Source organism: Bactrocera oleae, chromosome 5 (assembly GCF_042242935.1).
Source record: "Bactrocera oleae isolate idBacOlea1 chromosome 5, idBacOlea1, whole genome shotgun sequence".
Lineage (NCBI taxonomy): Eukaryota > Metazoa > Arthropoda > Insecta > Diptera > Tephritidae > Bactrocera > Bactrocera oleae.
In genome coordinates, this window is record NC_091539.1 from 63,481,504 (window position 1) to 63,507,984 (window position 26,481).

At 30.2% G+C, this 26,481-nt stretch overlaps 1 protein-coding gene across 1 annotated transcript in view; it reads right to left on the reverse strand.

Annotated features, from left to right (window-relative positions):
- The window catches only part of stx (ubiquitin-like domain-containing protein stuxnet), a 64,541-nt gene that overhangs the window by 22,830 nt on the left and 15,230 nt on the right, over positions 1-26,481 (reverse strand). Inside the window, exon 2 of the mRNA XM_014232261.3 lies at positions 8,655-8,742. Coding sequence (XP_014087736.2) covers positions 8,655-8,742 — 88 coding nt within the window. The remainder of the gene's footprint in view (positions 1-8,654; positions 8,743-26,481) is intronic.

Here is a 26,481-nt window from a genome sequence, read left to right on the forward strand (position 1 = left end):
GTAAATTTCTTTTTTATAACCAGATATGAGTTTCAAAAATGATTTGGCAAAATATATTGTATTGCAACATACTTACTGACCTGCCAACAACAATGCCAGTATATCGGCTGTTCATATGCATATGGTAGACATGTATGTATGTGAGTAAGTATGTGTGGTAATGTATTTATAGTGGTATGCAAAACAAAGAGCCATTAAAACATGTATTAATATTGCATTTAAGCTGTAATCGTCAATCGACTTCGACCCCGTGTTGCAGCGGTTGGACTCCAGTGCACCATTTGCCATTTACCAAGTGCATCAAAGTCAGTCAGACAGACGGACGGACGCACGGACAAAAGTTGAATGGAGTAGATAAGCGGAGCAGCAGATACAACTCAATTACAACAATAACACAAATATGCGAAAAAGTGCAAAAGAAGCTTGCTCCCTTTATTCTTTGTCATCATCAGCTGAAATCTGAAATCTTTGTCTTGGCCCGTGCTGCTACCGCCGCGCACAGATTGCTGCTGGCTACTTGAGCACTTGACGGCCAACACCGCCGCCTCCTCCACCACTGCTGCAGATGAAGCTGTGTATTGCTGTCCATCGTCATCTGTGCATTACTTTTGATTATTACTGTCCAACTCAAATTCAACTCGACTGCATTCTTTGTACTTGAATGCATTAAACGCGCGCACACATACATATGTACATACTCAGCGAAATATGAATATGAGTAGGCACTTGTAAGAGTTCTGCTTTTGCCGCTGCTTTCTTTGTGTCGCAAAAAACTTAACGAAAATCGCACCCTTCACTCCATCAACGCCACCATCAACAACAACCAACAACAACAATAGCAGCAGCTGCAGCCACCGCACCACTACCAGTGCAATTAGAGTGCTATGCGAGCAATTTTCATAAATCTATTTGCCAAAAAAATTACGGACCAAGCCAAAAAGCAGAGGCGAGCCCGAAATTTATGTAAATATGTGCACATGTATATGTGTATGTGTGTTGTTGTAAGGTGACAGTGCGACCACGACAGACAGTTGTAATTATTGTTGCTGTCGTCAATTCTTTTATTCATTTGTACTTTTTTCGCTTTATTTGCGTTTGTCTTTGTTGTTATGAGCGTTTTTGACGCTGTTATTTTTGGCTTAATTGATTCTTTATTTGTCAGTTGGATGACTCGCACCAACAGTTGGCGGCAAGCAACCCACTAAATTGTTATTGCTGTTGGTGTTGTTTTGCTGATGCTGATGGAAGAGTAGGCGCCCACGTTTGAGGGTGGATGGAAAATCGATGAAGTATGTGCATGTGAAGAAAGAAAACGGGACAGGCGACAAGAACTTCAGGAATTTTGCTCGATTTAATGAACGGAAATTGCAGAAAGTATTTAAGCGAAGTCAATAAATTGGGCTGCGCTACAACGAAAACAACAATAATTAAGATAATAACAATAAGAGATAATTGCAACGCAATTCCTAGCAGCCAATGTCCATCTAAATCACACGCCCAAATAAAAAATTTTGCGAGAAATGTTAAAGCGAAATTTTAAGAAAAATATGAAAAAGTCAAAATATTAAATTCGAAATAAAATATGTAAAACATTACAAAATAAATTCATTCAAAAATGTACTGTTATTAAAAAACAGTTTTTGTGCAAAAATAATTTTAAAAAAGACATTAATATTGTGTAAAAATTAAAAAAGATAGTGCAAATAAATTAATAATAATTAAAAAAATAATAATAATAATTAAAAAGTCATAAAAATAATTTAAAAATAATAATAATTTTAAAAAATATTAATAGTTAAAAAATAATAATTATTAAAAAAATTCTAATAATTTAATATAAATAATTTTTTTAATTTTATATATTAAAAAAAATTTTCAGGTATACAAAAATTAAAAATAATTATTAACAACTAATATAATATTAGTTTATAATTAATAATAATTATAAAAAATAAAAATAACCAACAAAATATAATTAAAAATAAAAAATAACTACATTAATTATATATAAAAATTCAATCTAAGGAAATTAAAAAAAAATAATAATAAAAACAAAAAAATATAAAATTGAAAAATTAGAAATAAACATAAAGTAAGTTATATAATAATAAGTAATAATTTAAAAATGATATGAAAAATGACTAAAAAAATAAAAGCACTTGAAAAAAGACTTATAATTATGAAAAATAAATTAAAACAAAATTTAAATAAAAATTATATAACATTTTAAAATTAAGAATAGAAAGGGTATAGCAAGTAATAAACAACAACTAATACTTGTAAAAAATGTATAATAATTGAAATTTAAAACAATAAAGCTGAAGAAATTCGAAATAAATGTAAAGCTTTACTAAAAATATATAAATATTTCTTAAACATTTAGTGCAAAAAATAAAAAAACTAAGTAAAGATTAAAAACAAAACTATATAAAATTGTAGATAAAGGTAACAAACAGTAAAAAATATAAAATAATTTTAATTGAATAAAAAACAATTAATTTTAAAGTAACAAAAACATTTGGATTTTTTAAAATTAACTGAAAATCAATAAATAGAAGTAAAACAAAAAAAAAGTAAATATTAATAATAAAATTATATAAAATTGACAAAAAATTAAACAATTATAATAATAATAAATTTACACAAAAACAATAAAAACTAAAAATATTTTTTCTTTAATTTTTAGCATCAAAAATTGCTTTAAAAAAATAATAATAAAAATTATGGAAAATAAATAAAAAACACACAATAAGAATAACAAAATTAATATTTTTTAGTTTTTTTTATAACTTAGAATCCTTATAAGAAATATTTTTAAAAAACACACAAGAAGAACCAAAAATATGTATTAATCTTTTTATTAATTTATAAATATTTCTTAACATTTGCAACTATTAATTTCTCTACATAGGTGTCAACCTTAAACCAAAAAGTACAAACACACAGTCACACTCATTAAATATGTCATCTGCAATCTCATTTTTAGACATTTCGAATTGGTGTCGCTTCGTATTTTCTCCAGAAGAATCGAAAAGAAAGGCAAAATTAGCTAAATGACAGGCGAATGCGTCAACGTTGATCTCAATATGGTGATGATGATTGGCATATATGCACACATACATGCATACGTATGTATAGGCACAGACGTACACTGCATGCAAATAATATGCAAATCTCTAGGGTATATATTTATTTTTAGAAAACTGCTTAGCTATTTTTGCGAGCACTCAATACATATACAATTATATGTATATATATCATCTGTGATTAATAACTGCTAGCAACTGTATATATGAATTACATTTGATGCTACAAAGTGTGTCTGTATCTCATTGATATTTGCAATTGTGTAATGTTGGCAATACTCAAATAATATTTACATATATTCTGATTCAAGCAGTTGAGAGCGACCACATTTAAGAATATATTTAGTGTATGGTGGGCGTGCGCTTATTTTGCATCAAATTCTTTGTATGTATGTATGTAAAAATAAAGCGAATAGTTGATTTCTATAATTACAACACTATAAGAGCGATACTTGTTTATTAGAATTTATTACATACTACGTTGGAAATTTCTTTGTAAAGTGTCTACCGTTAGACGCCGATTTTAATGGTAAATATACAATAGATGTATATTTGTCCTGAAGACTACACTTTTAAATTTGATTTACGAAGTAATTTTATTTCAATTTGTTTCAATACCCCAGCTTACAGCGAGGTGAGCGATTATTATTGCATACATATGTGGTGTGAAACTTTACTAAGTATACTAAATATAATAGTTAGCGAAGACACACACTTTTAATTGCCAGGCAATGTGAGTCGATTGAAAATCTTGTTTATGATAGTATATTGATTATTTGATAGTTTTATAAGTCCATACAAGAACTTGATTTTAATCGGTCAGTATCTTTGAAGCTTATTTTTGTTTTAAAGCCTTTAAAACTTAAGTTTTCAGAACGGTTCTACTATTTGTTTATTCTTGGACTATTGAGGCTGGACCAAAGTGTTTTTTGACTATACTGAACTTTTTGAGAGATATAAGATCTTTTAGAAACTGTAATGATGATGGGAGACCTATTATCCCGTAATTATTACATTTTCTTCTACTTTAACTTCATAAAACTGAACTTAAAGGATTCTTGCCTTTATTTCTTTCAAACCAACGTAGATATACATAGCTACATCTACTCGAAGGTATACATATTAATCACCAAATAAAGTTCATCCCGTCGTTGATTTATGTAAATGCCATGCAAATATTCGTATGAAAATGGTGTATCCAATAGGCAAACAGAACAGCTGTGTCTACATACAGCGTAACCTAGCAGTTGCTTTACAAAAGCAACGGTGCTGAAGAGAATAACATTAGCAGTTAAAAAGACATTTAGTAAAGAGATAGAACAAAAGATAAAAAAGAAGCAAATGTTGAATTGAAATTCATACAATTAAACGAGATATGCGCGTTGAGTTACAAAATTCCAAGCAAGAACCAAACTAAACACCGTTATTGTCCCCAATACAAAGCAAACGTTTACCCGTGACGATAATATCTCGGAAATTCGGTCAAAGAGAAGAAAGAACAAATCACAAAATCATATTAATAGCAACAATAAAAGTCAAACATAATTAAACACAAAAATCACGAATTCATATATGTATGTATATGGATATATTTTTAGGTACATATATACCATATACGTATTTAGAAGTGCAGTAGGTGAGTAAACCATCAACAGCAGTTAGAGGAAGTGACGAAAAGAACACTAGCAAAACTAAAGAAGACAAGAGGAAAGAATGACAGCGTTGAGAATGAAAAATTCTTAAATGCTTTACGATAACAGCAGCACCAAATGCGAGTAAGAAGTCGCGGAGGCAAATATACACACAAACACACACAAGAGCAATGATTGGAAGCAATAAAAAATAGCAATAGCAATAACAATAAAAACAAAAACGTTTATAGTATGCACAATAATTTTACAACATTTATTGTTGTTTTGGTCACCAGCAAAGTAACGCTTCCCATAACAATTGAAGACACCGATATGGAGTAACACGCTACTCGCCACAGCGACGAGCTGTTAGTTGTGCCAGAAACAGTGTTACGAAAGCGTATGTTTCGTACTGTAAAAAGCATGGAGCAACGGCAAAGAGCAAATTATACGGCATGCGCTGTTAGAGAACCAGCTGAAGATGACTGACTGACTGTTGTTGCCGCTGGAGAAACCGGCAAAGAAACCGCAGAAAAAGAATTGGGTAATCGTAGCATTAACAGTTTGCTCTAGTTTATGGCGTGTCTTTGACGTGTGGAGCCGCGAGCTGCATATGGCTTAGAGAATAAAAAAACAAAACTGTTGTAAACACTTTGAAAGTCAACTGACAGTAAACGGTTTTCCAGCTGTTTACCTCTACGACTCTTAGTAGACACGTGACACCGCAACAGTTAGTAGCTTTTACCACAAAGAGGACAAGAGAAAGGCTTGCACTTTTTAATGCTAACGGTTTTCAAGTGAGAAACTGGAGTAGCGGTGTTATAGTCTACTCTTTAGGCCATTTCTATGATTAAAAAAGATTAAGTGATTAGCATGTTGGTAGATGCCTAGTAAAATCTGGCGGTTCTACGAATCAGCGATTGTCATATATCACAAAGCAGCTTTAAAGCTTGATTGGCAAAAGCTTTGGTCTAACTATTTACTCTTAGTTAACTTCGTTCTTAATATATACCTATAAATAAAACATTTATATGAAAAAAAAGAGAATAATTTCTTACTCTTTGCTTTGAGTTCAATTGGCTTTAGAATTTCGGATTTTTGCACTTCTTCTTAGTAATTGCTTGAGCGTAGAACCGATCACACAAACTTTTTAGATTCAAAAACCTGGCTCTTTGACAACTTTCCCATAAAATTCTCATTAAAAGCTCAATTTCTGATCTACCTTCCATAAAGACCTTAATTTCTCATTTAATTCTGAGAGAAAGCTTTTGAATCGCCTAAAGTATTAAATGAATTAAAGCTTTGGTAAAATTACTAGGCGACACTCACTTACAAGAACTATATTTGGCATGTATTAATTACGGTAAGCTCAAAAAACTTATTATTAACTCGAAATATTATAAATATATAAAATATTAAGCTTCTTAAATTTGCTGAAAGTACAAGAATTGGTCTTGAGTGCTTTTAAAAATGTTGATAGGAAAGCTCATGCTTTTGTGAAAGCTTGAAAAGCTTTTGAGTAACAATATGCCAAAAAAAAATCAGAGGCGTTTTTATGCAGGTTTTTATCAAAGCTCTAAAAAGCTTATTATTATTAAATTTTTCACACAGTAAAGTTTTAATTAGTTCGCACTGAAATATTTTGAGGTTAGGTATAAAACATACAGAGCTTAATGCTTTTTAATCTTTTGAAAACTAAAAAAAGCGAAGTGCGCTAAGCTAGCATTAAAAAGCTCTCAGAAATAAAGTACCGTAAAATTTTTTTATAAAAACTTCAAAAAAGCTCTCAAGTGTTAAGAGCTTTCTAATAACAAATTTTTAACCTTACATATACATATGTACATAAATATTCATTTATCGGCAAAGTTTTTCAAGTATTCCACGGTTCTTTTTTAATGATAGTAGCAAACAATAGTTTTCGCTCAAGCAGCTTTTAGTAAGGTTATCAGCAATGTTGCCTAGTTGACATACTTTACAGGCGTTTTTTATCAGACAAAGAACGCAGGTATGTATATGTATGTGACTACAACATAAAGCAATAACAAGTGAGCGTCATATTAAATTTCGAAAAACTAAAACTATACAACACAACAAACAAATGCAGATGACAACTACAAAACTACTCACTCACGAGTGAGCATGAGAACTGGCTAAACAAGAGCTCAAGAGACCAGTTGTCAAGCCACCGCAAAGCCACCAACGCGACGGACATACATACAAACACATGTGTACTCCTGACGCGGCAGCAGGCATACGCCAACAAGTCTCTTTGGAAAGCCACCAACAACGCCGCTGTCGGCCGACAAAGGCGATTATGTCAGTGCACAAAGACTTGCGCGACTGCTACCGGTGGATTCCACACCAGGCTTGCATGTGCGACGTCGTGAAGTAAGCCAAGTCAAGCGCTGTGGTCGAATTAGCCGTGTGCGGCTGCGCACAAACGCACGCCCTCAACGTCATCCTCAGCAAAGTGATCAGCAAATCACCTAAAGCGTTGCGACGGTGTCGCTTTGCGTTGCGTGTTTGGTTGTTGTATTTGTTTTCGGCTGTTGATATTGATATAAATTAAACGCATACCAACATACATACATACATTAATATGTACATGTATATATGTATGCTAAATAAAACACTATAATTGCTGTGCGAACGCTTTTAACTAAAAAATAGCTTTTTAAGCACACGCGCTGGATTTACTGGTGTCAAGTACGAAATAGATACACACATATGTGTGTTGGTGGCTTCAAATTTCGAATTCGAACTTTTTAACATGCGTTTCACTCATAGCTTATTTGTAGTTAATTGAAATTTAATTCAAAATACATTTTTTTTTTCATTTTTGGCATTTCGGTCTTTTGTTTGTTGTATATTGTTGTAGTCGCTATGGCGAGGTCGTCAAGCAGGTCTGACTAAAATGAAATTGTTGAAATTTTGGTTAAAAATTTGCCATTACTCGCAGCGAGTTTCGCTTTTTTGTACAAAGGCGGTGTTGATGAAAAATGCATATAAACAAAAGCAAGTCAATTGTATGCATGTATGTGTGTGCGTATGTGGTATAGAAAGGCAGTCGCTTTTAACAAGTTTTATCGAAGTGGATTTAATAAATATTCCGATGAGTCTTTGTCATTTAAATACACGAATGTATGTATGTATGTCTGTTAAAGCGCTTCAATTATATATTTAAATTATTTTTTTGTATCGTATTTGTAAAAAAAACATATCAGCAAAATTACTTTCAATATTGCGTATAGTTGCCAATTGATTTATAATAAAATTGTTTTGTTTGAGGTCAGCGAAAAATGGTTGGAAAATTTGCATTTTTAAAGCAATTTATCTACACTTTTGCCATAGGCTGTACTTTTGATCGCATATTTCATTATTTTTGATTGTAAAGTATAAAATGTATTCGAAAAAATTTCAGAAATTTAGTTTTCTTGTACAAATTTTTTCGATCACTTTAATATGAATAAAGCTCTCATTTAAAATCGAAAAGTTTTTTTTGGGAAAATTATAAAAAAAAGCGAATTTTTGAATTGTAAATCCATCACTGCAAAAAGATTTCGCTCAACACCGATACAAAAATTCACAAAGCCTATATAACTTCATTAAATCTATTGCATACATTAGTGTGAGATTAAATTATGTATATTATATCTGATGTACATACATATACATGTACGCATGTTTAAACTCATTAGGTGTGATGCGGAAGCTTATTATATGTACATATATGACAATGTTATTTATTTCTAATTTTTTGGTAAAATATTTTGTCTGCCTGAATAGTACTAAACTAGTACTAGTCTAAAAATATACAAAATATTTTGAAAATTTTTTTTAGATATTTTTTATGTGGTTCACTGCTCTCTCCTTACATTATTACATTTCTCATGAATTAAATTTTTGATTTTAATTTAAAAATTTCGTTTTCACTTACTAATAAGCCGGTCTCTACATTTGGTATCAATATAATTCTGGAACCATCCATAAGGTTATTATCTTTTAATGTGCCATCTTGCAGTTCTCTGTAAAGAAAGAAAAAAATTATTAGTTTTGAGTTAAAAAGTATAATTCTAAATAATAATAATAATAATATAATTTTTTTGTTAATATTAATATATTTTTATTAAAAAAAAAATTGTTAGTTATAGTTGGCATCAATGAAAGAGCAAACCAAATACCATGTATATGTACATAATTTACTATCTTATGTATTACAGCTGTTACTCTATACTATTGTTATTTTTACATACTAAGTACAGTTTTTGTTCACTTCAATAAAACATTTAGTATCGAACGGACGTCTTTGAATTGAATATTCTAACAAAAATTAATTTCGGAAATTTAACAAAAAAAAATTTAAAATTAAAATATTTTAAATAAAAAAAAATTATTTAAAAAAATTAATTTCTGGTAAAGAATTATCATTATAATAAAAACATACATATAATATTAAATATTAATAGCAATGCATTATATTTTTTGGAAAATTTAAATATAAATTATGCTAAAAAAAGATTTTATTTTTAACAATTAATTTCTGAAAAAAGTGAAAATTTATTAAATATTAAGTATTAAAATTTTAATTTTTAAAAATAAGTTTCTTGTAAAGAATGAAAATTTAACAAAAAATATATTTTTATAAAAGTTATCCTTATAACAAAAACAAAAACAAATTCATGTATTCCACATAATTTATATGTAATTAAAAATAAAAAGTATCATATGCTTTTGTTTGGATTTTCTATTTTTAATATTTAAATTTGTTAAAAATAATATAGCAACATTGGTAATTAAATATATATTAGAAGCTATTTTTTTGTTTTTATTTTAATTTTTTATGTAATTTATTAAATTTTTTATTAATGTTATTTTATTTGTATTCGTTTTTTATTTAATACTATTTTAATGCTGTTGAATTTAAGATATAAAATTAAATACTTAAAATTGTAACAAAAAATTTGGGAAGATACATATGTATATCTTTTTAAGAGTTATTCAATACTATATTTTTAAAGGCTGCTGAATTCGAAGAAATAAATTCTATGCTTAGATTTAAAAAAAAAACATAGAACAATCTTTTTTGTAATATTTTGTATATTTTTTATATATTTTTTCGTTTTTTATACAGAATTCAAAATATATTGCAGAAAACTAATTTATTTAATGTTTATTAATTTTTGATTATACTATATTTGTGTGTAAACGACTTAAGAGCTTTTAATATTAAAATTTATATATTTTAAAAATATAGAATAATATTTTTTGATTTTTAGTAATTTTTTTTTAATATATTTTTTTTTCAAAAGCGATATATTTCAGATATTGTTTTAATATTATTTTTCAAAATATATATATTTTTAGTTGGCAAAAGTAACAGCTAATTTGGAAGCAAATTGCGTCATATTTTGAATAAATAAACAACAAAAATTGACTGCCCAACAGTCTTACAGTAACTTAAAGTACTCAAAATATTTAACTTTGACAGTGAATTGTTTGCAATTACTTTTTGCGTTAATTATTTTAAAAGTGAATTTACTAAATGCAAGCGCATAATTTTGTCGCCGAAAAGTGAATGCACTGATTTGCGTATTAATGGTTTCTCATTAACCACACTGTTGCTGCTTTGTTAATCTGTTCGCGATGCGTTAGTGTGTGTGTGTGTGTGTGGGTTTCTTTGTTGTTTTGTAAATACAATTTACATGAATTAAACAGTTCAGATTGAGATTTTAAACAAATTGGTGTTGCATTCAGTTTCACAAACAGAAAACCTGACAAATGAATGTGTGTATATGTATGTATATTTATATATAAGTGTGTGTAAGATTGTTTACGATTTAATGCGAAAAATTAAATCTTCATACAGTTCGAGCACTCAACTCAACTTCTCGCCTGACAACTCCGCCGTCCAAGTGTCAAAAGTCGAGAGTTGTTCGATTAGTATGTGAAAACATATAAACATATGTATGCATGTATGTATTTCAAAAATAAGTTGTTTTTGTGCGTGTGACTGCCTTTAAGTCTTTAATAAGTTGAATTGATGCACTTTGTTTTAATTGCTCTCGCAACACTCCACACCCAGTTATCTCATAGTTCTTATAGTATACCTATATATAAATGTATTCTAGGTATGTATGTATGTATATTGTATGCATTTCTTACCTAAACGAGTTTCAAAAAGCCTGGCAACTACAAATGGCAGGTGTAAAATTTAAATTGTCTAAAAGTTGTATGAAATTCAACAATTGTGTACTTAATTAATAGTAAACAACGACGACGAGCGCATTCTAGACAAAAGTTGCAAAACTAGCACGCTGTTCGAGATCGCTTAAATAAATGTAGACAAAAATATGTGGAGATCTGTTTGCAAACAGTCATATGTACATAAGATACCGGTTGTTTAAATGAATGAATTTCCAAAATATTTTGGAAAAACAAAAAAAAAAAATTTGTATTTTAAAATTTTTTGGAATACATTTTTTTTAAAAAATCTATTTTTGTGGAGAAAATATTATTTTTAAAATTATATTTTTCTGAGTACCACAGACTCTTACCACTTTTTTTTCAAAATATTTTAAATCGATAAATAAAGTTTTGAAAAATTATTAAATAAATACGAAAAATAAATAAAAATGTATAATTAAAAGGCAGACTTTGCTGGTAATAAAATAACTATTGTTTTTGTTTTAATATACAATTTTATTTTTCTTAAAAAAAAAATCAGAAAAAAATTATAATTAATTAGTATTTCTTTATTTATTTATTTAGAAACTGAAAATTTGTATATATATATATATATATATAATATATGTAATTTCTTACAACTTTTAGTTTAATTTATACTAATTTAAAAAATAATAATAACCCTTCTATCTTTTAACGGTAATTTGATTGAAATAAATATTACTATCTACTAAATAGGTGCTGAGCTATGCTAAATAAATTATATTTAGAACAAACGCCTAAATGTAGACAACACTTTAGCAAACTTGCACATCTATTAGAAAAAATTAATGTAGGTATTTATGTGAGTGTGCGTTCTAGTGTCAGAAATTGAATGAAAAATATAAAACAACGAAGCAAAAATTTATATTACCATTTTTTATTTGAAATTTTTATTGTAATTATTTTTCAAAGTATTTTCTCACACTTTTTATTGAATTTATATAATAATATAAAAGAATTTGACAGAAAAAATAATACTATTAGCTAAATAGGTGCTGAAGTTTACTCATTAAGAGCAAACGCCTAAATGTAGGCAACATTTTATAGTAAAGTTACACACCTATTGGTAAAAATGTATGTAAATATGCTTTTGTTTTTAAGTCAGTGCTTTTTCTAGTTTCAGCAGTGAAAAAATATGGAAAACAAAGGAGTAGCATATGGTGAGACTCAAATTCCCATGAAATTCGGTTTGACATAACCGAAACGAAAACCAAATCTAAACAAAGGACGACTTTAACTCAAAGGGTTTTCGCAGGATAATTTTCTAAACAACATTAATGTGTTTGCTGCAACAATAACAACAAACACAATCCAAAATCTGTGATAATAATGCAAAAAATTTTATTTTCTTATAGCCTCTAGTAAAGTAAAGCGGAACTTGATATTTTATTGTTGAAAATAAAAAAATACAAATTAAATAAAAATTAATGAAATTTAAAAAAGTATTATTTAACAGTTTGCGAATAAATTTTTTTTGTTCAAATATAAAAAAAAGAGAAATATCAAATAAAAATAAATACGAAATAAATTTAAAAAATATACATTACTTAGCAGTTCGCAATTACTTTCTTCTTTGTTTAAATAATTGTTTAACATTTCTTTTCCACCACTGTAAAACTCCTTACTTGGCCTGTATAAAATTTGAATTAATTTTTTTTTTATAATTTTTAATATTTTTTATAATTTTTTTTAATTGCAACCAAGTCTTTAAGATTGCAGATACCTACATGCATGTGTAAATATATTGTAGCCACTTCTGCTATTTACTTTCTTAAAGGCGACACACACACACATATATACTATATGTGTCCGCTGCATTTTCTTTCGTTTCATTTATTTGCACCTCAAATAAATTCGAATTGCAACACCAGAATACAAATAAAAAGGTTAATCAAATTCCAGCTTTATCAGCTTAATTCGCATTTTACTTATTTATTTATTTGATATTGTTGTTCTTGTTTTTAGCATTATTTGTTGTTCATGTGCTCTTTAACATTTTGGTTATTTTTTCACTACTGTGTGGTTGTTATTGTTCCTTTTTTTTATATTTTATTTATTTTTTGTTGCCTGGCAAGTAAAGTGCAAATACTTCAAAAATACTTGCTTACGTACATACATACATACATATGTAGATATATACATAAATAAAGCATATCAAGCAAGTTGCAAGAAAAAAAATTGTCAACTGTACATTTTAAATTTAAGGCTTATTTTATTTTATTCTCGGCAAGTGCCTATAAACGAATTATATCAAAAATATGTACTATATATGATATACAATATATATATATGATAATAAAAACTATGCTGATAACATAACAGGATATAAAATAACGAAAACCACAAAGTTTAAAATAACTGATTTGAATATGTATTAAAGGCCAAGCATGTTACTTTGAAGCTTTTAAAAGCAAAAAATATAATTTACAGTGTCTTACAGTGATAAAAAAAAAAATTATCTAAACTTACTAATGACTGTATTCTGATCGCTTTATAACTTTAGCGAGTCTCAAAACATGTATTTATTGTTGTTGTAATAACTTGAACTATTTTTCGAAAAGTTTTGTGATAACACTACTTGAACAAATAACAATCCCGATCCGACTGTTTTCGGAAAAAATCACGAATTGATGGAGAAAACACCTCAAAATTATCATTGAAAGCGTAAGTGCGATACTAGGAAGATCATATGCGATCGGAAAGCGAATCTAGTTCTTCAGAACTAAACTGAGGTGCAATATAATCATGTTTCTACTGACTGGTACAAATGTTTCGGGAGACAAAGTGGCAATACTTAGGAAAAGAACTGTCGTTACCGAACGCTCCCTGATTTCTATCCAAAAAAAGACTGCCAATTCGGATAAATTTTAACAAAACTTTTATAAGATGTTTTTTAGCACTACAAGAACAACTTATCGATAAATTAAATATCGATTTTTCCTTTTTACTTATCTAGAACTGTTTGTGTTTAGTACACTTTGGAATAATTAAATGCCGTGCTTATAGCATTCTTCTTAGCTTCTTTGTTTATTAATAGTAAGTAGAAACCTTTGACAAGTTACAATTGTAAGCTTTTAAAAGCTACGAATAAACTACCGACATGAAATAGATTAGATCAAAGTTCTATTAGTAGTTGGGAGGGGTCTTAGAACTTGTAAGTCTCCATTTGAGGCATATAATTGTATTAGAAAAAGGAGATTAGTCTCGGCTAATCAAACTAAAATAAGTTAACTGAGAAAGTTAGTTAAAAATAGTATGCTGTTCGATTTTTATCGAAAATGTTTGTAATTAGGGAGTAAAGATACTTAAAGTGACGTATAGTCACAGATAAAATATAATTTTCGCGGGAATTAGGAATCTAAAAGATTCTGTTGATATATTTAAAAATGAAAGAATTACAATAACAATCATGATATAAATAAACTAAGATGATGTAAGCTAAAGATACAACCTGCACGCATATGAAAACACACTGACACACATACAAACACACAACTCTATCTAAGTATGTACATAAATCTGTAAAATCAATTAACTGCACTTTATTTATATTCATAAGGAGACCAATAAGTTTCTGAAGCATTTGTGGCAGTTTGTTTACGCGGCTCAAAGCCTCGTATAACAACGGTATCAATGGCAACAGGACAACACTGGAACATTTCAATGCACCAAAGCGACACCAACTGACACCGACCACAGCACAGCAACGCAGCAACACACAGCGATATGGAACAACACAAAAATAGTTGCACACACTTTGCTGGCGATTGTTTTTGTAGAAGCATTTTTGCTTTTGTTTTTGTATACACATTTTTTTTTGTTTTTTTGTTTCCACGCTGCGGCTGCAAATTCCTTACAAAAGTGTTTGACGCACATAAAATGCTAGGCGACGCTGCCACTTGCCACATGCCACCCATTAGCCAGTCGTATCTTGTCTTGATTATGTAACATAATATCCTTGAACTTTTTGTGCACACACGCAGCTGTTTACATATGTATGTAAGTTTGTATTTGTTTTTCTTTGTGTATGCGCGTGTGTATAGTGCATTGTTTTGCTGCATAGGAGCTTTGGCGCCTACTTTTGGCTTTGTTTGGTACACCATTCGAAAAACCAAAACAAATACCTCAAATAAGTACATACAAACATACATACAGTTAAACTTTTATTGTTTTGTATTTTATTGATATAAATGGCAAAACATCTGTTGCAAGGAGACCATACATACATACATACTTATTGTATGTGTAGTTATACCTTAGCGCTCAGTTTGCTTGCCAGCCGCCTCTCCAGCTTGTTGCTGTGTATAGCTGCTGTTGTTTTTGTTTTTCTTATAATTCTTTTTTTTATTAAAAAATATTTTTTTGTTAAAAGTTTCTGAAAAAAAAAATTATTTTCTATACAGATCTAGATACTTATGCACCGCTATGTCCGCCTATTGTTTCAAGTGCTTGCTTGTTTGTATGTTTGTATGTAGATATGTATGTATGTTTCTAATTGATCAGCAGCCAGCAACTGGGTTAAGCATTTCTGTTTAGTTTAGTGCACTTTGAACATCGAATTAATATTCGGTTGCTAGGTTAAGCCTTTTTGTAAACTCATAACGTAGAATATCCAAACAATAATGAAATGGATCAACAAATGCTAAATCGACCAAAACAACTCATATAACCACAGCAACAATCCGTGACGTTTTACTTACGTACACGGTACGTACCAAGCACCGGACAAGCTGCCAAAACAATGCAACGTTTGGGTCTCCAAGTGTAACCGAAGATGCCTAGGAGATGTCCTTGATTCGAAAACACTCACAACAAATTGAATCATTAAAGGCATTATGCTCTAATATTACTACTAATGTTTGTTAGATTGGTGTTATTAAAGACTTGTGGAGGGCACAAAACAAGCCGAAGCGCTTACTTCGAAGTTAGCTGCAATATTTTCAGTTTTTAGAACTTTCTTGGTATTTTTTGATATTTCATGTTATTTTCACTAAACCTTCTGCCGTTAAGTGGAATATATTTTCCGAACATTTTACTATTTTTATTTATATTTGCTTTTTAAAGCAGTTTCAGTCATTGATTATTTCTTGTTGCCTGAGAAAGCTGTCAAAGTTCTAAATTTCTACGACAATTTGTTGTGCGCATTCGTTAGGTTTTATGGCAGCTATATAGCTATATGCTATGGTAGTCCAATCTCAACCATTTCTACGAAGATTATAGCATTGTCTTAAGCAATAATCCGTGCCAAATTTCGTGAAGATATCTTGTCAAAAAAATATATAAGGACTTGATTTTGATCAAACCAACAGACAGACGAACGTATCTATACTAAAAGGAGGACAATATTAAAAAAAAAACACAATAAAAAATTTGTATGTAACGAGATCTCGAAAATGTTATGATAGAAAAAAGTTTCGGACTAGGCGATCAATTTCACATGGGTAATGACTAACTAAGCTTCTTAATTTTTTGGCTTTGACTTTTAATATTTTCTAAGAATAGTCTAAAATCTATATTTTAGAGATTCTTGAAGTATGTAAACCCTAAGAAAGGCATCTTTAATCTTTATAGCAAACCTTGGAACCTCTGCAACACGGAAATACATTCTACGAAACAATCAAGAGAGCAGAGATAAAAATAAATGAAAAAAAAATTCGCAAGCATTATCAAACCTAATGGAAAACTGCACGCAAAGCGAACGAAATAACAATTGTAATAAACAAGGAAAACTATAATAAAAATTTATAATCCTCAATTTAGATTTCATCTACAAATTTGCCAACTAGCAAACGCAGCCCGATATGTAAGCTTCGTGCATTAATCGTGTGAAAATGCTTTTGAAAACTTTAAGCACACGCATTTTTTAAATAAGTTTACGCATTCGCATGCTACACACACACCCACTTATTGCCATATCCATACATATACACAAACATAAAATTCCTTCCCCATGCATTAGCTCTTTGCCCACCACCTCACCGACCAACGGTCTCCGCTAATGCTTTCCAAAGCTTCGTTAATCAAAATGTACGCGTGTAGCGCTCGCCTTCTCTGCCCGCGTAGCTGCCTTGCTGCGTTCAAATATTTACACACATACAAATACATTCATAGATAGATGGTACACACCATACATTCGGTGTAGATACACAATATGCGCGATGGCATAATCTTCAGAGCTTCTGGGTCGCAACGAGGAGGCTTGGCCGGCGGTGTAAACGGCATGACGAATTTGAAAATGAGTTTGAGTTTGGATTTCGAGGCGGGCAGACAGTTGAGAGCAGCAAATTGCAGCCTAACTTTTCGGGCTGCTAATGAAACTGGGCTGTGGCCGCGTCTGTGAGACAATATGTAGTTGGGTTGACTGGGTTTGGCTTTGACACCGCAACTGTCAGTGCGTGAAAATATCGGTGAGTGTATATTGGTTATGTCATAGCGTTGGCACACGCCTCATATTTGCCATCAAATGTATGAGTGTGTGTGTGTGTGTTGGTGTAGTTTCGTGGAAAGCTCAAAAACGCTGGAAACCACCCGGTTATGTGCGGCACATGCAAATTTTGATTTTATTTACATTTGCCGCTATGTATGTACTTATTTATGTAAGTATGTACATATATAACTGATATTCTAAAATTAGAAAACCTTTGCGGCACTACGTGTCTTAGAAAATTTAATTCGAAGTTATCTTCAATTTTACAATAGAACATTTTGTTTGTGTTTTGTTTACAGTTAGTTACTTAGGAAGCATTAGAAGCGGTTGATTACAGTGCAGCCTCGACTTGTGTGCTCTATGTACGCTCGATTAGAAATGTTGAAAGGTTCAATAAAAAATGTATTTAAAAAATACTGGTATAGCTTAAATCAAATTGATCAGCGAAACATATATATATACATATATTATTTTATATATAAATTTTGTGAAATAATTTTTTTTTATAATCTTGGCCGAAATCATTTGTAATTTAATATTTAAACTATATTTGAAGTTTTTTTTAGAGTTTGAAAAATATTTTTTTAATGATTTTTGTCTCAAAAGCGATTTTTCGGTTTTTTTTTCAAATAATAATTTAAAAATAGTGAAATGTCCACAATCACATAATTTTTTTAAAAGAAATCTCAAAATTCAAAAAAAAAAAAAAAATACAGTTATATATATTTTTTTAACAAAAACCCATCAATTCTAAAAAAAAAAAATAACGTCAAGCATTTTTTTAACAAAAGTCCATGATATGAAAATTTATAAAATTAAAATTATTCTTAATTTTTTGCAATAAAATTGACTTAAAAAACCACACGGCATTGCATTTGTATATATATTTGAACAAAGCCACGAAAGCACAAACACCAACGCGTACATACACACGCATATAAATATTCATACATACATATGTACATACATTTCCATCCATCAGCATCAAGCGATTTGTCCTTTAAATCAAATTCCAACGCTCATACACCCACCGAGTTGATTGTCAACGCCACCCTTATAGGAAGTACAAATGTACTTACATACATACATACATAAATATGTATGTATTTGTATGTGATGTTCAATCCGTCTACACACCTTAACCGAAGCAGCACACATACATAAAAACACGTACAAAGGTAAAAAAAAGTTGCATACATACATATTTGCACATAACTGCACACTCTCTACCCACCGCGCATCACTTATTTGGCGACACAACAGCGAGCACTTCCTATAAGCAGACTCTGTTCTAGACACAGATTTCCACAGATTTTCTTTACTCTTCAATATAAATATGTATATGTACATATGTATGTCAAATAAAATTCAACACGATTGCATCAGAGGGCAGCAACGTTGGCAGCGCTGTTTCGATGCAGTCGTTGCTAAATAACAGTAGCAGCAGCAATACAAACAGGCAGCGCGCTGCAAATGAACAGACAGAGCAACATTAACATTAGAATTAACATTCTCTGTCAATGTTTACAGCTGAGCACCGGCGACTGTTAGCGCACAGAGTGCCAAAGGAGAAATCGCATTTTTATGCGCTGTTATCCCTTATCGACTTTTCTCCATGTGATAACAATAAAAAAAAGAGAGTGGAGTCCGATGCAATCGGGAGGAGCAAATATATGAAGCATAAGCCAATGTACATATGTATGTATGTCACATTATGTGTATATTGTGGAATTAAAGCACACGTAAATGGAGAGCGGTAAATGAAGCGAATAGCGAGAAGATTGATAACACTCGGTTAGTTTGCGGGAGGGGGCGACATGTTCTGTTGGCAGGGAGTTAGTTAAGTGTAGAAAAAAAAACATGTTATGCGACAGTGTTGCCACAACAATGGCAAAGAAAATAAAGAAAGCATATGTAAGTGAGCCAGAAAGATTGTAAATAAAACTAAACAACGGAGCATAAAACAGGTTTTGAGCCGCTGTAACATTGAAAAGGTAAAAGAAGTTAATTCGAGTAAAGGCTTTGTTTAATTTTGCACATATTTAAAGAATTTCAAGATGGCAAAAATACAAACAATTGTAAAATGTAGGTACATATGTGAGTATAAAAGGCAAAAACACGACCTTCCAGTATGACTCCAGCCAGCATAAAATTATCATGCTGACGAACTGGTGGTTGGTTGATATACATACATACATATGCATGCATACAAACATACATTGCTTATACATACAAACACCCATATCTCTGCGTACACATGTAGATTTTAGCTTTATCAAAGGTGCTACCACCAACAGTCTCAAACAAAGGCAACACAAAAAGAAAGTGCTTAGCATCAAATATTTGTTGTATTTTCAATTCAAGGTAAAGTAGCATTTACAGTTACTGCGAATGTGCGTATGTACGTCAATTTATAATTTACAAAATAAGGAGGTTTGGCATGCTGTATGGCAAAGAAGAAGTTCCTTCTTGTTCACATCCTTCTTCCTGGTCGCTCTTTCTCTCTCTCTCTCTCTAATTTTTCGCTCTTAAAACAGCCTCTTTTCAACTGCTGCTAACTCATATTCATTCCATTTGAGATTCATAGAGCAGCTATGACTACTATGACTAGGTACGATGACAAAGAACCACAATCAATATAAATAAGGCAACTAATATTGCAAAAGGGAGAGAACAAAGAGCTACAAGGAGATGGCACAAAGAAATAAAAGTAGTGTGTAAGCCGATAGACTTCACAGCAAAACATTTGTTGTTAGAGGTTTCTTAATACAATTAAAGAAATACAGGGTTGTATTTTCTCATTTAATCAAGTAAATGATGTAATCCAATTTATGCAAATTTTAGAAAATAATTATCTTGAATCTTATCGGATTTCTTACACAAGCGTGCACAGCGTGCATTTTTTTTTTATATAGAGAAGATATTGAAATTTGATTATATACATACATATATAAAATTATAAAAAAAGACTTACTAAGTCTTGGCGCTAATGAAATTAGTTATATATTTCGTATTTCTTTTCTGGAAAAGTGTCGGCAATAACGCGATTATACCAAATGTTTTTTGTGAGGTTATAATTTTTTTGTTTTTAGAAAACAATCGAATTTTCTAATCATACTGTATACCCAGCGCTCTTTTAGCAAGTAATGAGTAATTAAAATCGAGACTGAGTACCTTAAATTTTATATAGCTTCGGGTAAGGTCTCTAAAAACTTATTTTCTTCCATTTTTAAGGTTTTTGGGTTTATAGCACTTATGATTGTGAACTGCGCTCCAAAATTTAAGATTTTGACAGTTCTCTTTACGGTTGCCCTTAGTTCTCAGGCATAGATTAGTAACTAAAATCGTAGTTCCTTGAGAATAAAAGCTTTTTGAAAACGATTTTTTTTCCTATTTTTAGAAAAGAAATCGGTTAGAATAGTTCCAGGCACCATTGTATCATTTAGTAAATGAAAAATAAAGATTATATACGATTTCGCAGGCATTGCCAGAACTGTGAAAGGTTTCTGAGTTTGAAAAATATTCCATAAATTCGTCATAGGAGTTAGAGGTAAGCTTAAAAGATAAATAGTGCAAAATTTGACGAACGAGACCCTCGATCATTTACTTAAGAGACATGTAAACTCCGTAAAATGCATAGTAGAACTTAAGTATCTCTCAGAATTCACGTTTTCGGTCAAATTTACCAACCATCTACTGAGCCGTACATGTAAGTCACCCCTAAAAGTTTTCGAAAACCGGAAATATGCTTTATAATGAATTTACATCAACTACAATTAATTTTGTCGGTATTAATGAGATGACTTCGATTAACATTTAATAGAGCAGCATTTCGCATGCTGCTTAGCCATCACACTATGGATACACCCGCTGTGCTGCGTAGCACAAAATGACGCAACCCAGGAAACTATAAACCCTTTTTACGGTGCGTTACACACAATTTATATGTCAGCAGGGTATATATCGTAAGAATAAGGCACATGAGAAAGAATGGTATTGCGATTCTTGTAATCAAACATAAAACCGAGATTATGTGTATAAAAAAGTAATGGCGTAGTTTAGAAGAAAATAACGCACATAGCAAAGCAACTGCAGAAGCAGAAGAAACAGCGGCAGCAGCAACGCAATATAGAAAATTTACGACTATGATAATGGCAATTTGGAATAAAGAGCAAATTCCACCACCGGCAGCACGGCACGCCGCTACTGGAGGCGATCTGACACACTATGCGATATGGACTGAACAAAAAAGGTAGCATGGCAGCGAGGAAGAAAAAGAACACGAACAAGAGCAGGAAGAAGAAGAAGAAGCGCAAGAAGAAGACCTGCATCAGAGAAAACACCACCAATAACACCAGCAACAACATAACCATCAACAGCAATCGTCATGGACATTCAATTTGAGAAAAGTGGTTAAAGCAACGTGCGACACAAAGTGAAGAACGAAGAATGAACGCATAAGATAATCTAAGTAAGTAAGTACAAATATCCCGAGTATCTAGGCAAATATAAATATAAGTATGCATGTGTACACATATAAATGTTTATTGATATGTGCGGAGAACATGGAAGATTCTTGGCATGGTAAAGCGTGTACATATGTATGTCGGTATGTTCATATGGAAAGTCAAACAAAAGCATAAATTAAAGCAACCGAGTCCGACGAGTTCGAGAGTTAAGGGAAGTTAGTGGAAGCGACTCACCTACATACCATATCGTTTCGAAGTGGTCGAATGTGTGTACGACACAATAGATTTTGAGGCCTGAGTAAAGATGACTGTTAAGGAGCGATTGAGCGAGAGAGAAGCGGTGAGGTGCATGAAAAAGTGTTGGCGTGCAGCGTCGATTGCCACCATTTTGAAGATGTGGGCAGGGTAGCACGGCGCAGATAAGCTACGATGGTTTAACTTCGATTACAAAAGGGAAATTGTATTACAAAACTTTAGTAATCCAAGCAAATAGCTGAACGCTAAAGCTTTTAGAAAAAAGAAAACTTTCAAAAGTTTCCCAAACGCGCGCTAAATAGCGCAAAAAATGCAAGGAATGCAGCGCTACTTGATTAAAATTTGCATTTAAACTACTTTTAATTAAATTGAGTAACTAGCATATTGTAATCTTGTTCACGCGCTCACTGACTCTCTCCCGCTCTGCCATTTTATTACATACGGCTTATCACAACAGTGTGCTGCTGCATTGTTGTTGTACTAATGTTCATTGTTTTTAGTTTTTTTTGTAAATTGTATTGTTGTTGTAATAATTTGTATTTTTTTGTTGGTGGAAGTTGCATTGTTTTTACTGTATATTGTATTACTGTTATTGCAACTTGTATTGTTTTTGTTGTGAATTGCATTAATGTTGTTGTAAATTGCATAGTGTTGTAAGTGGCATTATTGTAACTTATGCTGAGCGCAAACACACTCACGAGTTTCCAGCTGTTAACCGGCACCAGAGCCATGAGCGTGCTTTCGCGGCTCAAACACTATAAGCAGCACTTTTTTGAATCCTCTCTCGCTCCCAATTTGCAATTCGCGTTATTGTAACTAGTCGACTTAAATTTATGCGGCAAAAAAACAAAGAACGACAGAAGTAAACCGGCTTAGCGAGCTAACTAAATAAACAAATAATGACTCTTTTTCCATTCAGGTTCTCGTTGTAGTCAGTCAATACGTCTCAAATCTGCTACATACTGGTCAGCAGCAAAGTCACAATGAAAGCAAAATAAATTGCAAAAAAACAACAAATTAATTGACAATTGCGTGTTTGAAAAATAATAGCGAATACAAAAAAAGACTGAGATCAGCTTTAAGATCGTTTAATTGAGATTTCTAAATTGAATAATTGCGTAAAGGTAATGATTATACAATAAAAATATATCGTAACTGTCTGAAATTTGAGACACTTCGTTTCTGTAATTCAAAGAAATATCAAACAAGAAAATAGACATTTTAGATAAACCAAATATCAACCCTGATTTTAGCATTTTCTGCTCCCATAATTTTGTTCAGCAATATTTTTGAGAGTAGTATCTAAAAAAAATCGGGTTTTAGAGGAATTTTGAATTATGCAGAACAATCTCTCATGAGTCCTTCAAAGAACTTATCAACTACTCAGACATTTGTTTCAAAATTACTTTCATCTGAGGTTAAAATTGATCTTGAAAATAAATGTATTAAAAATTTAAAGAACTTCATACAATTATTGCATAAAATACTAAATAAAACTACTATGTAATCGGACAGAAATAAGTTTGAGCCACTTGAAGCACTAGTTTGTAATGAAAGCGTCGAACGGGTTCGTTTATTAGGCTAACAAAATTGAAAATCATCTACTGATAAAAAAATGTATATGTCATAAGGAAACACAGCACACTGAGTACCTCTGTAACGTATGTATGTTACAACGGATAAGCGATAACGCTCTTATCGAAGTGACGCTTACGTCAAAAGTGGTTGAAATGTCATTTCAATAGAAGACATATTACTAACTATTTTACATCACATACATATATTTATATGGTCACATAAAATTTATAACAGAACAAAGGAAATATATTAAAATTAAACAGAAATAAACTTAGTCAATAAGTAAATATTTATTTAAAGTGTGACAACTAAGCGCGGCTAAGTTAAGTGTGCATGCAAAGGCGTGTTAAAAACGCTGTAAAATTTTAATAAAAAAGAAAATGCATACAAAAATTTAAATAAAAAATAATAACAATAAAAAATAATAACAATAAAAAATAAACAAAAAAAAAGTAAAACACAATATAAAAATATAATAAAAATAAACAAAAAAAAAAAAGTAAAAAACAATATAAAAATATAATTAAATTAAAAAAAAAATTGTGTGAAAAGAATAAATGAATTTAAAAAACAAAATATAAAAAATAAATTAAATTAAATAAATATATGTATATATATATAATAAAATAAAATAAAAAATTAGTTGGAATTAAAAATAATTTTATTAACTCACATACCGTTTTAAGATTAAAACTAATAACTCGTATTTATAGCATAAATCAATAGACGATTTAAGACTTTAGGGAAATTTTTTTATTTTGACGAATTAAACTATTTATAGAAGAAAGTACAAAATAATATAATACTGCAGAAAAATTATATTATACATATTTTTGTGAATAAAAAACATAAAAAAAAATATTAAAAACAAAAATATATTCAAAAAGAATTGGAAAAAATAATATTTATATTAAAAAATATGAAGAATTTTTATAAGAAAAAATATTACATTGTTATAAAATAAAATTAATAATAATTTATAAAAATTTTTTAATTATTAAAAAGCACAAGAGAAGCATAAAAATTTAAGGAAAAAATATTATATTTTTATAACAAAAAAAATGAATAAATTTTTTTTAATTATTAGAAAGCGCAAGTGAAGCATAAATATCCACAAACTGATATATTTTGTTAAATATTTAACAAAAAAATTATTATGCTTTTAAAGAAAATGTTAAATAAAAATTTATTAAATTTTTTAATTATTGAGAAGAATTTTTAATTATTAAAAGCATAAAAATGCAAAAACAAATAAAATATTCTTATAAAATATATTCTATAAAAATTAATAATTTTTTTTAATTATTAAAAAGTATAAGCGAAGCATAAAAATCGGCAAACTGAACTGAAACAAATATTTAGAAGAAAAAAATTTTATAATTTTATACAAAATTTTGATAACAATTTTTTAAACCTTTTTAATTTTTAAAAATGTTTAAAAGAAGCAAAGAATCGACAAATCAATCATGTATTTTGGAAATATGTTAAAAATTAACTAGCAAATTTTGAATGTAACATTTTTTTTTAACAAAAATAAAAAGGTTGCAAAATATACAAAAGATGCAATACTATTTAAATGTGAAAGTATGACATTTGCATATTTTAGTTTTATTATTCCGTTTGCAGTTAAGATAATTAATTATATGCAAATTTTAGCGTAAAAAAAATTAGAAAAATATTTTAAGAGAAATTGGGAATACATTTTCTTCCAAGCTTTATAATATTTTGATATTTTCGAAATTTCGTGAATCGAAAACAAGAAGAGCAATTCATCACTAATTCGTAAAAATGTATTAGATATTTTATTTATATTATTTGTTTATGAAAACAATACTTAAAAACATAATTTTTTAAAATTGTTTCAATAAAAATATGGTTAAAAAAAAAAACAGAAACAACTACAATACAATTTTTGTACTGATATTTGTACATTTCTATTAGTTTAATACATAAACAAATTATATAAATAAATTAAAGTTTATAGAAATAAATAAATTTTTATAATAATATTCCAAAAATGCTAAATTTATCTAATATTTTGTTGCACTTTACCATTTTTAAAAGTTAAATATAGTATAAAACTATATTTCAAGTAAATCGCTTTAAAAAACGTTGAAATTTAGAAACAAAAACCATGTATCTGTATGTGTGCATATATTCTGTTGTGTTAACTATAATATAATCGCAAAGTGGAAGGGGAAAAACGCATCCGCTTGGAACAAAGCGAAAAAAGCAGTGCCGGTTAACTAATACAACAAATAATCATATACAGTTATTTATGTGTGCATGTGTATGTGTATATGTGTGTGTGTGTGGTTGTGCCTGCAAACATATAAAAATATAAGCAGCGGTGAACAAAGAAAACAAGCAGCGCGCCGAGAAGACAAACAAGTTCTAATTTTGAACTATCGATTCATGTACAATAAATGAAAAAAGAAGAAATTAAATCGAATAAAACAAACTACAAACACAAAAGACACGAAGAAGGGAGAGCAGCCAACAGATGATAGTCAAGAAAGGTTTCGCCACATGGCTGTGTGTGTGTGTGGGTGTTAGTGGGTGGACTGACAGCCGAGTTATGGCGACGCAGCATTAGATCTGCTCGAAAGCTAACTACTAGCATAGAAGAAATACCTTTACAGTTACTTTAAAGTACAAAGCGCACATTAGTGGGGGTGAAGTTTCTTGGCAACGCGCTTATTCACTACTTTGCGGTCAGCGATCACGACTTATCACCACCGATCAGCGGTACTTGCACTGTGCATGCCTAATTTCGCATTGTTACACAGTTCGACACAGTTCTACAACAA